At 42.1% G+C, this 14,553-nt stretch overlaps 1 protein-coding gene across 2 annotated transcripts in view; it reads left to right on the top strand.

Moving 5' to 3' along the window:
* The first annotated feature begins 243 nt into the window (after window positions 1-243).
* LMAN1 (lectin, mannose binding 1) overlaps window positions 244-14,553 on the top strand; it is a 31,409-nt gene continuing 17,099 nt past the window's right edge. Inside the window, exons 1-9 of one of the 2 annotated variants that reach the window (XM_061615600.1) lie at window positions 244-645; window positions 4,877-5,031; window positions 5,115-5,222; window positions 6,849-6,910; window positions 8,154-8,253; window positions 9,105-9,228; window positions 12,944-13,002; window positions 13,301-13,321; window positions 14,049-14,181. In XM_061615600.1, the coding sequence (XP_061471584.1) occupies window positions 408-645; window positions 4,877-5,031; window positions 5,115-5,222; window positions 6,849-6,910; window positions 8,154-8,253; window positions 9,105-9,228; window positions 12,944-13,002; window positions 13,301-13,321; window positions 14,049-14,181 (1,000 nt within the window). In that variant the 5' untranslated portion in view covers window positions 244-407. The remainder of the gene's footprint in view (window positions 646-4,876; window positions 5,032-5,114; window positions 5,223-6,848; window positions 6,911-8,153; window positions 8,254-9,104; window positions 9,229-12,943; window positions 13,003-13,300; window positions 13,322-14,048; window positions 14,182-14,553) is intronic. The other variant, XM_061615610.1, reaches the window with a different exon arrangement.

The raw sequence follows: 14,553 nt of genomic DNA, 5'->3' as shown, positions 1-14,553 counted from the left end.
TTCTTGCACTCGGGTCCTGCTTGCGGGCTTCCCCCAGGCACCTGGTTGGCCACTGTGAGAACAGGATGCTGGACTAGATGGGCCTCTTCTTGTGTTCTTATGTTCATGAGGTGATGATGAGGTGACAGTTGGTGCATATTTAAAGGACGCGAGGAAAAAGTGGGCGGAACCACTATTGAAATTACCGCTCTGAAATTGCGTCCCCCGCCCCCGCCCCCGCACAATTCTCTCCTCTTATGGGAGGGGCTGAGTTGCGGTTGAGAGGGACGAGGAAAACGAGACCACGCCCCACACAAGCAGCTGCGTTCTTTGCCCTTTGGCCGTGGTTAGGTCCCTCCCCTCCGGTGTTTCGGCCAATCAGGTAGCGCCCTGTTGGCCGAGCCGGTTTGCACGCAGCTGAGACCAAGATGGCGGCGGTCTGGATGCAGAAGGATAGCCTGGTGGGGGCCGGTGGGAGGTTGTTTCTCGCGGCGTTGCTCTGTATGGGTAGCTGCTGGCTTCCCGCTACAGATGCTACCGGCCAGATGGAAAGCGGAGCTGCTGGTTCTACGGCGCCTCATCGGCGGTTCGAGTATAAATACAGTTTCAAGGGACCGCACTTGGTGCAGGGGGACGGGTCGGTGCCTTTCTGGATGCACACGGGCAGTAAGTACCAGTGGGCAGAGGTCCGCGGGTGGGGAAGGGTGCACCATGACCAACGCTTCATGCAAGTCTCGGCTTCTGAACCTGAATCGTATCAAGTAATAACAAAAGCGGTGGGGCCTCTGAGCATGTGCAGAGTGCAGCTGTTTCGCTTTCGAGTATCCACAGCCTATCTCCATGCACCTGGGACACGTGGCAGGGCTTGCAGGTCGAGGACCGTTTGGTTCCCCCCCTCCCCCTCAGCTGACATGCTCCGGTAGAAACTCAATTAAGACGCCCTGGGCGACGAATAGGGAGGAAACTTAAGAGCCTCTCTGGCGTTTAGGTTCATTTCCTATCCTATTCTCTTTTATCTGTAGGTCTGCCACGTGGCCCTTCTGGACTTTCTCCTCTTGTTCTCAATAGTAGACATAGAGAGGCTTCCAGCGTATGAGATGGAATAATTAGTTGTATATATCTACCTATATGTATTCTTCCTCGCCCCCCACCTCCCAGGTATTTTGGGATTTGCTTGTGTGCTGCTCCTTCATTATCAGCTGTATGTCAAGTGGGCTGAAGGAAGACGGCGGTTCACCTCCAAGTGCTGAGATCGTTGCAAAGAATATTAAACCCTATTCTGACCCACTGCTTTTAAGAGTGCATATTTGGGAGCAATTGGCATGCATCACTTATATCTTAAATGTTAAGTGCTGCTAAGAATGCTTTTTTTCCAATCTTAAATCGCATTGCTTAAGTTTTCTGTGTGCACACAAAAATTTTGGTGCTCAGAGTGATGGTTAGTTTATTTGCCTTGTAAATAAGCCCCTCTAAAATTGCTAATATACAAAAGATATAGTTGCCTGTTGGAGGCTTGCAGAGGAGGGACATTTCTGTACTGCACTTCAGTAGAGGGGACTTCATGGGCTTTATTTCATAGCTGGTTGCAGAGGAAGGATGGCATATTCTTTCTTTTCTCTACCAGCCTATTCATTCATCTGCTTGGAATTCCATTTATTCACCCGCATGCATGTCCTGGTCTGCTAGTGCTACCAGGCTAGTGATAATATCCAAGGCTGCCATAGACATCCTCGTGTCTTCTATTAGGTGAATGAGATGAGTATGGGAGGCCTGGTGCCACTATTTTCAGACCTGTTGCATATTAGAGCAGGGGTGGGGAACCTGTAGCCCTCCAGATGTTGTTGGACTACAACTCTAACCATCTGGAGCCAGCATAGCTGATGGCCAGAGATGATAGGCATTGTGATCCTGCTGCCCTGGGCTCCTACTGGGAGGAAAGGCAGGATATAAATAAATAAACAAACATCTGGAGGGCTTCAGCTTCCCCGCTCCTGCCCTAGATAATATTATTCACTCTAGATGCATGCCTTTTCTACTTCCTATATCCTAGAATCGGATACCTCAGCCTGTTGCTACTGCTGTTTTCCATTTATTTAGCATCACCATTGTGCTGTGTGTTCTGTAGAATATAAAAGTGACTTGGCTTCTGCTTAGAGGAATTATAGGGTTTGGGGCGAGAGGCATGGCTTTACAGGCAGACACATCCCACTGCTGCCCCATCTCTGTGTCAGCAAGTATCTATCACCTACCCCTTTTGCTTTATAAGTGTATAGTGGGAGGAAAAGTGGGATATAAATAATAATAATTTTATAGGATTATTGGTACAGGTCCATGCCTGTTTCCCACCCCTTCTCCAAATCCTTGGTAACCAAGAGGATAGGCTTGCTAATGGGACTACTGAGCACAGCTTCTCTTCTCCGTCTCCCAGAAGAAGCTCCAAATCTTTATTGCCAGCTTTCCGTTATACTGGGGCATGATTTTATTAGCCTCTCCCTTTATAGGCACAAGTAGTCATATTTTATTGTAAGCTCCTGAGTGCTATCTGCACAATCTACCTTAAGAACTTTAGTGTTCATTGCTTGCTGATGGAGCAGCATACTCATTAAAGAGCTGTTTACTGTGTTGTGTTGCTTTTTCAAGGTAGGTGATTAGTAGCATCTTTCATTCCCTTGAGATACATCATGCCATATGGTGCTTAGATAAACCACAAAGGTGTCCCTGGAACAGGTTTCTTTAAATGTAAATAAAAGCAAACTTTTATTTTTGTCCCTTGTTTGTTCAGAGAGTCAAGGTCATTTCATTACCCCCTGTGCCTCTTTATTATAATGAGGAACCTACTGTTTTCCTTTAAACAGTCTGTCTAATAGAAAGAGTTGTAATTCATGTTTGTAATCTTGATTCGTGACTGTATGATGGTGGTTATTCCTTACTGCATACTAATTAACAGAGGACTTGGTATCTGCTATTAGTGGATTGCCAAACTTCTCAGCCTGTGGCAAAAGTGACAATTTGTTGAGAGGGAAAATCAGTACTTGCTTTAACAACTTGATACCATGCCTTGACTTTCTGTAGCTAACATATATTTGAACTTGAGGTTACAAGATCAGATTTCAAAGTGTGAGTTGACGTGTGCTAACTCGGTACATGATGCAGGTGCTAAAAGAATTACCAAACTATACTGTTTAAGAGTGAATATATTCTTTTAACATGTGACATCACTTTAAACTGAAATTTCTCATGCAGTTGCTTGATTTGTTTATTTTAGTCAAATCATCTTATGGAAATACCTTATGTGAAACAATTATATCTTTACGGTGAAGTGTCACAACTAACAGAAATTAAAGGCCTGCTCATAATTCATTCTGTGCCCAGCAAGTCCTATTTCTTCCACCCCACTCCCAATTATTTCATTTTATGTTAATAAAATATATTAAAATTTAAAAAAATTATCCTAAGAAGAGTTTAGATTCACTCTTTAGTTGGTCCTAGTGAGTGTGTTACGCTATTGCTATGGTTGCTTTTTGTCTGTATTTCTAATGGACCAGCCTGCAGTGTTTTAGAACACCATGTTGACTATTCTGTCATTGATTAAACCAGCATTTGAAACATGAGGCAAATAACTCCTGATATTCCGATCATTTTTAATTATTTATTTACTATTTAATTTATATCCTGCCCTTCTTCCCAGTAGGGGCCCAGGACAGCATTTGATCGTTTGATTTAGTGAGCACTGAGCAAAAGTTCACATTTAGCGCAATAGGCTTGTAATTGGAGAAAATGAATTAAATAAAATTCATGAATTGGGGAAAATAATTAAACAAAACACACACTATTTTCTTAGCTTTCCAGGACACAAAGGAGACTGGTTTACAACTAACACAATCTGTTTAGTGTATTGCAAAGTACTTATTTCTGTAGTGGAATATAATACTGGGGGTGGGAAGGGATGTTAGTGCATGTTTGTTTTATTTTCCAGAGCATGATCTCTGCTGTGGTCATGTATAAGGCAATGCTGTCTTTTTAGCACCTGATGCTTAAAATGGTGTAGTTCAGTCCTTACTGCACAGCAATGTCCTCATTCACCATATATTGCAAACTTGCTAGTTTGTTTTGTATTAGGGTCTAGATTCCTTTGGCCTGTGTGACTCTGGCCCACTAGTCTTGAGGCTAAGTATGTTATCCTAGAACGAAAATAAACTGTGTGCACTCTCTTTGCCTATTGGATGTTGCCTCAGAGCCACAGTGACAGATAAGAAATGAATATGCTCTCCTTTGAATGGTTGTGTATGCTCCTACAAATAAATTATGTCAAGCAGTTCCACAATGTTTTCAAAGTTTTCTTAATTGTAATGGCATAGCAGACCCCTCTTTTAAAAAAAATAATAAAAATACTTTTTTTGTTTTAATGTAGATGGCTGTGCGTGTCCCTTTTTCTTCCCTCTTCACAATTTTAAAATGTGTCCAACATCCCTCGTCCTCGCATACAGCACAGGCTGAATATTGAGGCAAGAGTCATAGAATCATAGAGTTGGAAGGGGCCTGCAAGGCCATTAAGTCTTGCCATATGTGTAACTCACTTCAAAGTAGATGTTCTCAAAAACTTTCTGACAAGAGTTAAGACCTTCCAAGTCTTAAATTTGTGACATGGGAGGACAGTATCCATGTGAATAGCAATATTTAGAAATCAGAAGGCTTTAAAATCACCTTATTCTGGTTACTGGTGGTTGTTTCTTGTACAAGGCACTGTGAATGGAAGACATGCTGTTTTCCCCCATATGGTCATCAACTGAGTGCACACAGTTCTGCATATGGAGATGGTGGGGTTTTGGTTTTTTTGGTACAGTCATTCTTGAAACAGTTACGACTTTTTAAAAATAATCTGTTTCTTTTCTTTTAGATGCTATACCCAGTGCTGATCAAATAAGAATAACTCCATCATTAAAAAGTCAGAGGGGATCAGTATGGACAAAAAGCAAGTCTATATTTGAATACTGGGAGATTGAAGTGACTTTCCGAGTGACAGGGAGAGGGCGAGTAGGAGCTGATGGACTGGTATGTAGAATGGTTGCCTTTGAAGGCAAATAATTTGCATATACCTGAGCACCTAAAATTTAGATTTGAATTTCTCTAAATAGGCAGTGTGGTTTACAGAAGACCAAGGCTTAGATGGTCCTGTTTTTGGAGCAGCGGATAACTGGAATGGTGTTGGCATCTTCTTTGATTCCTTTGACAATGATGCAAAGGTTAGTGGAAAGTCATACAGAATATGTACAGCAAATAATATAGACAGTAGTTCATATGGTAGCCCTATTTTGTTTGACATTCTTAAGAAATGGGCACCTGGATAGTAAAGTTGTATGAATTTACAGCCTGTTTCCATCCAGAAGCAAATCCTACTGAAATTAATATGCCATCTTCCATAGGATTGCCATCTAAAATATATTTTGCGGAGCAGGTGCATAAATTGTGTCTTGTCGCCAGCAGTTAAACCTTAGCACAGGATCCTGTGAATATCTGTCTTGGTACAGTTGTTCAGAGGATTAGGAGGCAAGCGATGCTTGGATTCCTTGAAGATAATTTGATTATTTACGTTGGTATTCTACGTAGGGTGGGTGGTATGTTGGAAAAAAGATAGAAAAGAAAAAATGAATTTTTTTTGTAATGATAGTGTTGCATTAAACAAAGTGACCCTTTTGCTTGTCATAGCCAGAGTAGGGACTTGTTTAGCACCACTAGGGAAACGTACAAGGCTCAGTAGTTAACATGCATAATTTCCATCATCTGTGCAGATAGAGTGAAGTGCATGCAGTTAAGTATGTGCGAGATGCTTCCAGCCCAACTGTGATAATGTAAAAGTAACTTTGCATATGAACTCGTTGAAAGGGAATGAATTCATGCATCTTCCCTACTGAGCTAGTATTAAAGGAAAAGTCCTGCTGGATCAGGCTAAATGTCCATGTCGTTCACCTTTCTGCTTCCCACATTGGTCACCAGGTACGTGGGCAGCGCACAAGTGGGGTGAAGGCAGTACCGCTCTCTTTATCTCTCTCCCTGTTGCTCCCCAGCAACTGATATTCAGAGGAATACTACCTTTGAATTGTAGAGGTTCATTTTAATAAGGCTGATGATGCTCATTGCAATAACGTTTGGATTTTATTTTCAAACATAATCATAATTCAGTTAAAAATCATGAAATTGGGGTTGGATGGAGAGCAGCTTCTCTTAATGAGCCTCTGAATCAGCCATCCTGCCTCTTGATGAAGTGTGGAAACTTCTATATGAAAATTAGCTGGCTTTTCTTAAAAAGCTTAAGGGCCTTGACCAGCCACCCTGATGTGGGATTTACCAGATTCCTCATGTTGGTAAATTTTGGTGTTAATATTGCCAGAGAGGTGTGGCACAGTTACTTGATAGGTAGATTTTGTCTGTGGTTTTTAAAAAAATCATCTCTAATGTTTGAGTTACTTCATTAGAAATAGTGCTGTTGCACTAAATTCTTAAGACTTTGGTTTTGATTTTTCTAGCCATGTGTTAAGCTGTTTAGCTTTACTTGGCTGTTCACATATTTCTGAACAATGTATTTTACTGTTAGTTTGCTTACTAGTGAAGAGTGAATACTAATGCTTCAAGTTGCCATTGTGTATTCACTGATAAGATATGAAAAGTCTACATCAGGTGTTCATTAATGTACTGAACTATGACTAGTACTTTATCTTGGAGTCTGAGCTTCACAAAGGATTGTACTTTTCTGTTAGTTTTCTGGACATTGTTGAGAAGAGTCACCTAACATTTCAAGCCACAAAAGCTCCAGATTAGACTTAAAATGACTTTTGAGAGAGACTTTTATATTGATGTGCATTTCCCCTCAGAAAAACAACCCGGCAATTGTTATTGTTGGCAACAATGGCAAGCTCCATTATGACCATCAAAAGTAAGTTGTGTGTTTGTCTGCAGAAACATATTTGGAAGGTTTATAAATTAGGACAAAACTATGTTAAGCAAATTCTGTCTGTTCATTTTTATTTTATCTCAGCTAGTCAGAGGGTTGCAGTGTGTTCTAAAATGCAGTGAGTGAAGTTACAAGATTACCATGTGCCAAACTGGCTTGAGAAGCTCTTCCCTGGTCCCAATGCAGACATGGCAGATCAGTCCTTCAGTTGGCCTCTTTCCTGGTCACCAGGATACCACTTGCCCCCCACCCGAGAGATCATCAGCCTTCCCAGTTGACTTTTTAACATACTGGCACAGAATAGTCCCTTTCCCCTTCCACACCCTGTGCTCTTGCTCACTGCTTCCCCACATACTTTGCGCTTAGTCACAGTACACAGTATAGATTAACTTCTCTTCTTGGTCTTTTTCTGCCCTTAGCATTACACTGTACAAACTGAGAGGATGACCTAGAGCACACCCAGTTCTCAGTTCATGCAGTGCTTTGCATGCAGAAGGTCCCAGGTTCAATCCCCAGGATCTCCAGTTATGGCAGTGGTCCTTGCCTGAAACGCTGGAGAGCTGCTACCGCCTGTTACAGGTTTTCAGGACTTTCCCTATTTTTGTGAATGTAATTTGTTTTAATACTGAATTTTAGACTGTTGTAATCTGTCCTGGGACCTGCTGGTGAGGGAAGGCACTAAATATAATAATAATGGACAATACTGAACTAGGTGGACCAAAGGTCTGACTCGGTTTAAAGCAGCCTGCTATGCCCAGCTACAGGCCTGTCATTTTTCAAGAGTGTTTGCCCACTATTGCTGACATTGGGGAACTGTGGATGGGGTTCCCCATTCCGTCCGTGTTTTATGGTTGCATGTGCACTGATGCAAATCATGGCTAACAATAACCAGGGGTGGTGTTGAGTGTTAGTCCTACTCACAGTAGACCCATTGAAGTTAATAGACACGACTAAGGTTCATTAATATCAATGGATCTACTCTGAGTAGCGCTTAGCTGAATACAATCTCAGGCTTCTCAGAGTCTTAACCAGGTTTTGCAAGCCCATTTTAATTCCTGGATATGAGGGTTTTTTTCTGTGCATGTGGTCTGTTTTTACAGTATATGTTAATGGTAGTTATACACATTTCATGTCTTGATTAGATTGCTTAAACTTTGTTCTAGTCACTATGTCAACATATTCTGCTACATTTCAGGCTCTTACGTTTGTATGTTCTCTCTTAAAGTGATGGTTCCACGCAAGCATTGGCGTCATGTCAAAGAGATTTTCGGAACAAGCCTTACCCTGTCCGAGCAAAGATCACATACTACCAAAAGACACTGACCGTATGTACTCTGAATTCTTCCTATATTCCTCTCATTACAGTACGGCCCCGCTTACTGGTGCTTCGCTTCCTGGCGTTCCGCTAATGCAGTGGCTTTCATTCCCCGTTTTAAAGCATTTTGCAGCATTTTTGCGCAACGCACCCCATTATACTCAATGGGGTTCCGCTTTACGGCGATTTCCGCTTTACGGTGGGGGTCTGGAACGGAACCTGCCGTATAAGCTGGGCCCGCCTGTATACTCTTCTCTCTGTTCTTCTTAACGCTGGAATCTCTGGTCCTGCATGCTTTCTTATAGCTATAAAAGCTGGAAAAGATTGTTATGAAAGTGAGATGTGTCGATGTTAGAAGGGGCCAAGTAGTTTGTACTATCAGAGTTTGTATTCCATTAGTTTGCTTTCTGCTAGTCTGGCTTATCACATCTTGCAGAACAATTTAAGGAAAAAGCTCCATGTTCTTATAATTGATCATGCCTCTAGGTTTATGATGTGGAGTTTTCAACAAATAGGCTGCACTAGAGCTTTGAAGTAGCACATTATGTTGATGCTGCAAATTAATGGAAACTTAGATAATGTTTTAAACTACAATTTTATCACAGAATTTACAGAGACATTAAGATGTAGGAACAAGCTGGTTGGCCTCTGGTGCCACAGTCGTATAGTGCCATATGTTTAAGAGTGAGTAATGGAGGAATTATGTCTGTAATGGACATACATTTAGCGTCTCAGATGGTAAGACTGGGGGAAAGCTTTGTAGTGTTTCTGGCCCTCCAGGCAGACATATTTGGGCTAGAAAGATTATCAGCCTAACTCTGTATAAGGCAGCTTCCCAACTTCACATCTCCTTTTCTTTAGGTGTTGATCAACAATGGCTTTACTCCAGACAGAGACGATTATGAGTTTTGTGCCAAGGTGGAAGATATGGTGCTTCCTTCACAGGGATACTTTGGGATCTCTGCAGCAACTGGTGGACTTGCAGGTGATTTTTAGTACTTCCTTTCCTTTTTAGCAAAAATTGTCTGGGGTAAATTAATATTAATTAATATTTATATTAATATATTAATTAATATTACTATTGTAGTGAAAGCAGGGAGTTCCACTCCTCCTACTTTTACTGTCCCAGGAATCAATCCCCAGCCTCGGGCAATTGATCCTAGCAATCCTGGTATGCTAAGGTTGTGTATGCTTACACCAACCCTGCACGGTAGTACTGCCACCACCCTTCTATTGGTTAACTACTCTGGGGTGAAGGGACCCCCAGAGCCCACTGAACACCTGAGCCTCTCAGGACCAGAGGCTAGATACCCTCCTGGCCCCTTCAGAAGCCTTAGGTGAAAACGTTCCTCTAGTACACGGTAGTTTGGTCAAGTAGCCAGGACTGAAATTAGGAACTGAGCCCCTTCTCTGGAATAAACACACGTTGCTTTAAAATAAGTAAAGTTTATTAAAAGAAAAAAATAAGAAAAGGGATAAAAGGGTACAAAAGATAAAAAGGTACATACAAATGATTTTTGAGCAGCAAATCAAATCCTAGGACCATACACCCAAAGGGGCAAGGTATATAACAAAACAGTCTACAAAAGGTTCTGGGCACAAAATAAAAATAACAAAGCTAACTGCCTCAGCTATACTTACAAAGCTTCAGATCTTTCTGAAGTTAGCGTTCTTCCCCTCAGGGTCTGCCAGTCAGGTTGGATAATGGAGCCACCGCAGAGCATCACCATAAGCAAGGTGGTGCCCACAAGTGGAACACAGCCCAGAGTCCGAGGCCTCCTCTTATGGAGAAAATTCCTGCCTCAGCCGAAGACAATCACTTAATTAACATTTTCATCAAAGGAATGATGAAATGATGTTCCCACAGCACCTGGCGCCGTTCCTCTTGGTTTCTCATAACAAGCCGAAGGAGTTTTACGGCCTTGGCGGAACCAGGCCCCTCTTACTGATAGAGAGGTGCCAAATTGCTGCAAGCTGATACAGCTGGGCTGTAAAATCACCAGGTCACCGAGATGGGAAAATATACAAAAAGTTTAACTGTTTGCTACAAGTGACCCAGGAAAATAATTAAGGGGATCAAGCTGGCATGACAACTATTAATTAATGTTTGATAAAATGTGGAATGTCTGCAAACTTAGTAAAAGGAGAAGCCACAACCATAACTCGCACTAGATTTTTGGAAGGCTGCGGAAGGAAGGAATTAAACGGACAAGGGCATACAAGTTCAAGTCGTTGTGTTCATTTCAGTTGAATGGCTTTTGGTTCTTGGCACTTGTACATACCAGTTCCATGTTGGAAGGGGGGAGTGACTCCTTTGTGAGCTTTTCTTCAAGATTGAGAGGAAGGAATCAATAGCATCAGCTCCAGGAAGAAGGCATATGTATAACACTCTGCACAAGGTAATAGGATGCAGGTCTTAACTTTAAGGAGGCTCCCTGGGATGTGCTTGTAAGTTCCTTGTTTTATTTTTTTAATTTATTTATTTGTTTTAAAATATTTCTATCCCGCACTTCTACTCTATAATAGGGCACTCAGGGCGGCTTACAAAAATAAAATCAAACACGTACATAATAAATTATGAGTTAGTTACCACCAAAAGTTCCCTTTATATAGGCTTCAAAATCATTTTGCCATGTGGCACAGGGTTGCTGTTTGAGGAAATGGCAATCCGAAAACTTTCTTATGTATGCAGGACTAGTTGTGCTTTGGATCCCAGCCATAGTGTTATTATTTCAGCCAATGGCTGTGCTGGTTAAACATGGACTGAACTACTGGAATTAACACCGTGGCGGGGATCCAAAACACAATAAGTTCTGCATGCCCAAGAGTTTGTTTAGCTTTTATTTATTAAATATTAATTTATTATACAGCCACAAGAGTGGCTGTATACTATAGCAAGCATGGATTTTTTGCATTCCGCATGTTAAATTAAAAATACCCCCATGCCTTTCTACTGCTTCCCATAAGCTCATTTCAAAACAAAACCTCACAAATATTACAGTCCTGAACTCAGAAATGCTTCCTTAACAACTCTCTAAGTTTTCATGGCGATACACAAAACGCTCAGAGAATTGAGAGGTCAAAATGTAAAATGAGTGGGGGAAAATCCAGACCCCTGTTGGACTTGTTACTGTTATTAACCCAAATTGTGTTTGCATTTTGACAAATTTGTAGGGCAGTACAATATGTCAGAGAGGAGGTCAGGTCTCCTGCTCCCCTGGTGCATTCATATAACTGCCCAATTTCCTTGCTTTTTAAAGTTTGATAGAAATATCTGTTGGCTGTAGGTACGTTCTTAAACCGCAAGGGTTTTTTTTGCCTATTAGTGAATTACTTTTCTGTCTCAGGAGCTCAAGGTAAGGTACATGCTTCTCTCCCTCCCCATCTTATTCTCACAACAACGCTGTGAGGTAAGGCCCAAGGTCACCCAGCTAGCTTCATGGCTGAGTGGGGATTTGAACCTTGGTCCTTCAAGTCTTAATCCAACATTCTAACAATTATACCACACTGCCCTTTTTAAATGTGCAGTGAATGCATACTTAAAATCACCTACTCTGAGGACTGGGTCTGTCTTCCCACTGGATGGTAGCACCTAGCAAATCTAGAAACTTCATTTATAATTTATTAAAGCTGTATAGTTCTGTCAAACTTCTCTGTCACCCTTGCCCAATGTAGCCGGGGACAAATTCACATGACCAGTTTATGCAGAGTTTTTTCCCCCCCAAGTCCTAAACTTTCTCCCTCATGGAAGGGGCATAGGTTGTAGATGTGAAAGGCTCTACTCCCACTTTTCTCCCCTCACTCAGTGGTGTGTGATTCTATGCTACTGGGTGCAATATGTGAGTATTCAAACCAGAAATGCCTACATGATTGCCCTTTCTCCCACGATTGGAATATGTACTCATACTCCCAGTGATGTAGGGCATGCATCATAGGGAAGCACTGTCATGCTCCATGGTGTGCTTGACGTGGGTGGAGAACCCATGGTCCTCCAGATGTCATTGGACTACCACTCTCTTTGTGCCTGACCATTGGCCATGGTCACTGAGGTTGATGTATTGCAGTAGTGCAGGTGGTTCCCTCCAGATGTTCTGTGAACTATAACTCCCACTAACTCTAGTCAGCATGGCCACCAGCTAAGGATTCTAAGAGCTGTAGTCCAAGAAAATCCAGAGGGCACTGTGCTTGCTGACCCTGTACTGGTGTCTGCAGCAGTTGTGGTAAGTGTGGTGGTTATACACAAACCTGGCACCAGATTTGAGAGGGCCTGCTTCCCTGTCCACACAACCAGATGGCACCTGCCATCCATGCCATCTTTTAAGGTTGGGCCCAGTATTGAGTGGAGAAGCTCTGGGCTGGGTGGCTTTCCCTCTTCCCCCAGTGCCTCTGGGCCTCTACCCTAAATGTAGCGGCCTGGGCCACCACTTCCCTGCTTACTGTTGGGTCTTTAAAGTATTTTTTAAAAATACAGTGGTGGTATACTCCACCATGGGGCTCTAGCACTTACTCCACCATGCCAAATGCTGATGCTGAAGCCCTCAATACATATATGCACATGCATCCCAGCAGTCTGAATGTGCAGTGCTGCTGGATGTGCCATGGGTCCGATGAAGGAAGGACTTTCCTTTATATTGACTTCATTCTACTGTGCTGGAACAATTGGAGCTAATATGTTTGGGGTGCTTTTTTTTTTTGTCCAGATGACCATGATGTCTTATCTTTCCTGACTTTCCAGTTGACAGAGCCTGGCAAAGTAGCGGTAGGTATCCTTGGACAATAAAAACTCCATCCCATGAGATGTGTGTGTGCGTGCTCAGGGGGGCTTTGTGGGAAGTGAGTTTTTCCGTTTCATGCCAGCAGTGGATAATACTTCACTCAGTGTGCAGAGTGATCATTTCCCAATATTTAAAGGAACAAAAGTTGAATGTTTTGTTTGCAACTGGGGATGCTTTTTTAAAAAACATAAGTTGGGATTTTGAGAGCCATCTCCTTGCAGTAGGCTTTATTTGCCTATTTGTGGTTCAATTCTAATGTATTACTTTAAATTTTACTTTCAGTCATTGATGCTGAATCTTTGGGTAAGGAGGAAAGCATTGCTGTAAAGGTGACATATTTTAGTTGGGAAGTCACTTTCACATTGGTTCTTTAAGATGGATGTCCTTAAGCTTTAATGAATTGGGAAGCTGTCCATAATTTTTTAGTTGCATGTCACTGACGACAAGACTTAAATATCATATTCATGAATATGATGGATTCCAAGTAATAGCTGGTGGCATGCTGGTTTGGAAATCCTTTTCCCAAGGTTTCTAGAGTTTTGATTTGGCCTGGACAAAAACACACACTTTGGGAGGTTTGAAAAACACAGTTGCACGAATCCAGAGCTCTAATGCATGCATAGAGTCCTTTGTAGTTGGGATGGAATTGCTTGCCCAGAGCAATGCTCATGAGAACGGGATGCAAAACTGGGTGTGGCACCTGCTCTGAACTGATATGATGCAGTGTTTTAAGGATATGGTCTCCTACATGCGCCTTCTGTCCACACAATTGGCATGATTAAATGATGGTAAGTGCATTTGTGTGGATTGCTGATTAATCCATGGTTGTGTATTAGCATGTGAGAACAAACCAGAGGGAAGTGATATGTTGGAGATTTCTTAGTTTATAAGAAAAACATGTGAACAGACACTGACTTTTCTGGCAATCAGTGGTAGGGGTGTGTAGCTCGGAGAGCAAAGTACCAAACATCTTGCCAGAAATTATTTAGGATGTCATTCTAAATAATTTTCTCTTAACTTGATTTTATAGCCTCCCCCTGATACCGAAATTCCTGAAAAGGATAAAGAGAAATACCAAGAAGAGTTTCAGCATTTCCAACAAGAGCTGGACAAAAAGAAGGAGGAGTTTCAGAAGGAGCATCCTGACATGCAAGGGCAGCCTAGTAAGTGGCTGGTTTGATGGGGGAAGAGGCATGACTCAAGTTCAGCATTTGCCTTCTTAGTGATGCATTAATCTTGATTTGTTTTTTAAAAAAACATGATTCTCTGCTATAGTGGCTTGGTTCACACATCACAGTAAACCATAGTTAAAGTAAACTATGGTTTAATGTGAACAAGCAGTGTGCTGGTGAAATCTCGGGCACTTAATTTCACTTCTGCTGCTGCTAGGAAGCAAGCCATAGACTGGCGTGTGTCATCTAATCTGGGTTTGATGCTTGTTTCTCTCCAGACCGACCATGAGCAGAAGCCAAGAACAAACCTTGGCTTCCACTCATGGTTGGTTTGGAGGGAACAAGCCACAAGCTGGATTTGGA

The sequence above is a fragment of the Rhineura floridana genome, chromosome 1 (assembly GCF_030035675.1).
Source record: "Rhineura floridana isolate rRhiFlo1 chromosome 1, rRhiFlo1.hap2, whole genome shotgun sequence".
NCBI lineage: Eukaryota > Metazoa > Chordata > Lepidosauria > Squamata > Rhineuridae > Rhineura > Rhineura floridana.
This window is presented reverse-complemented; position numbering and strand designations above follow the sequence as displayed.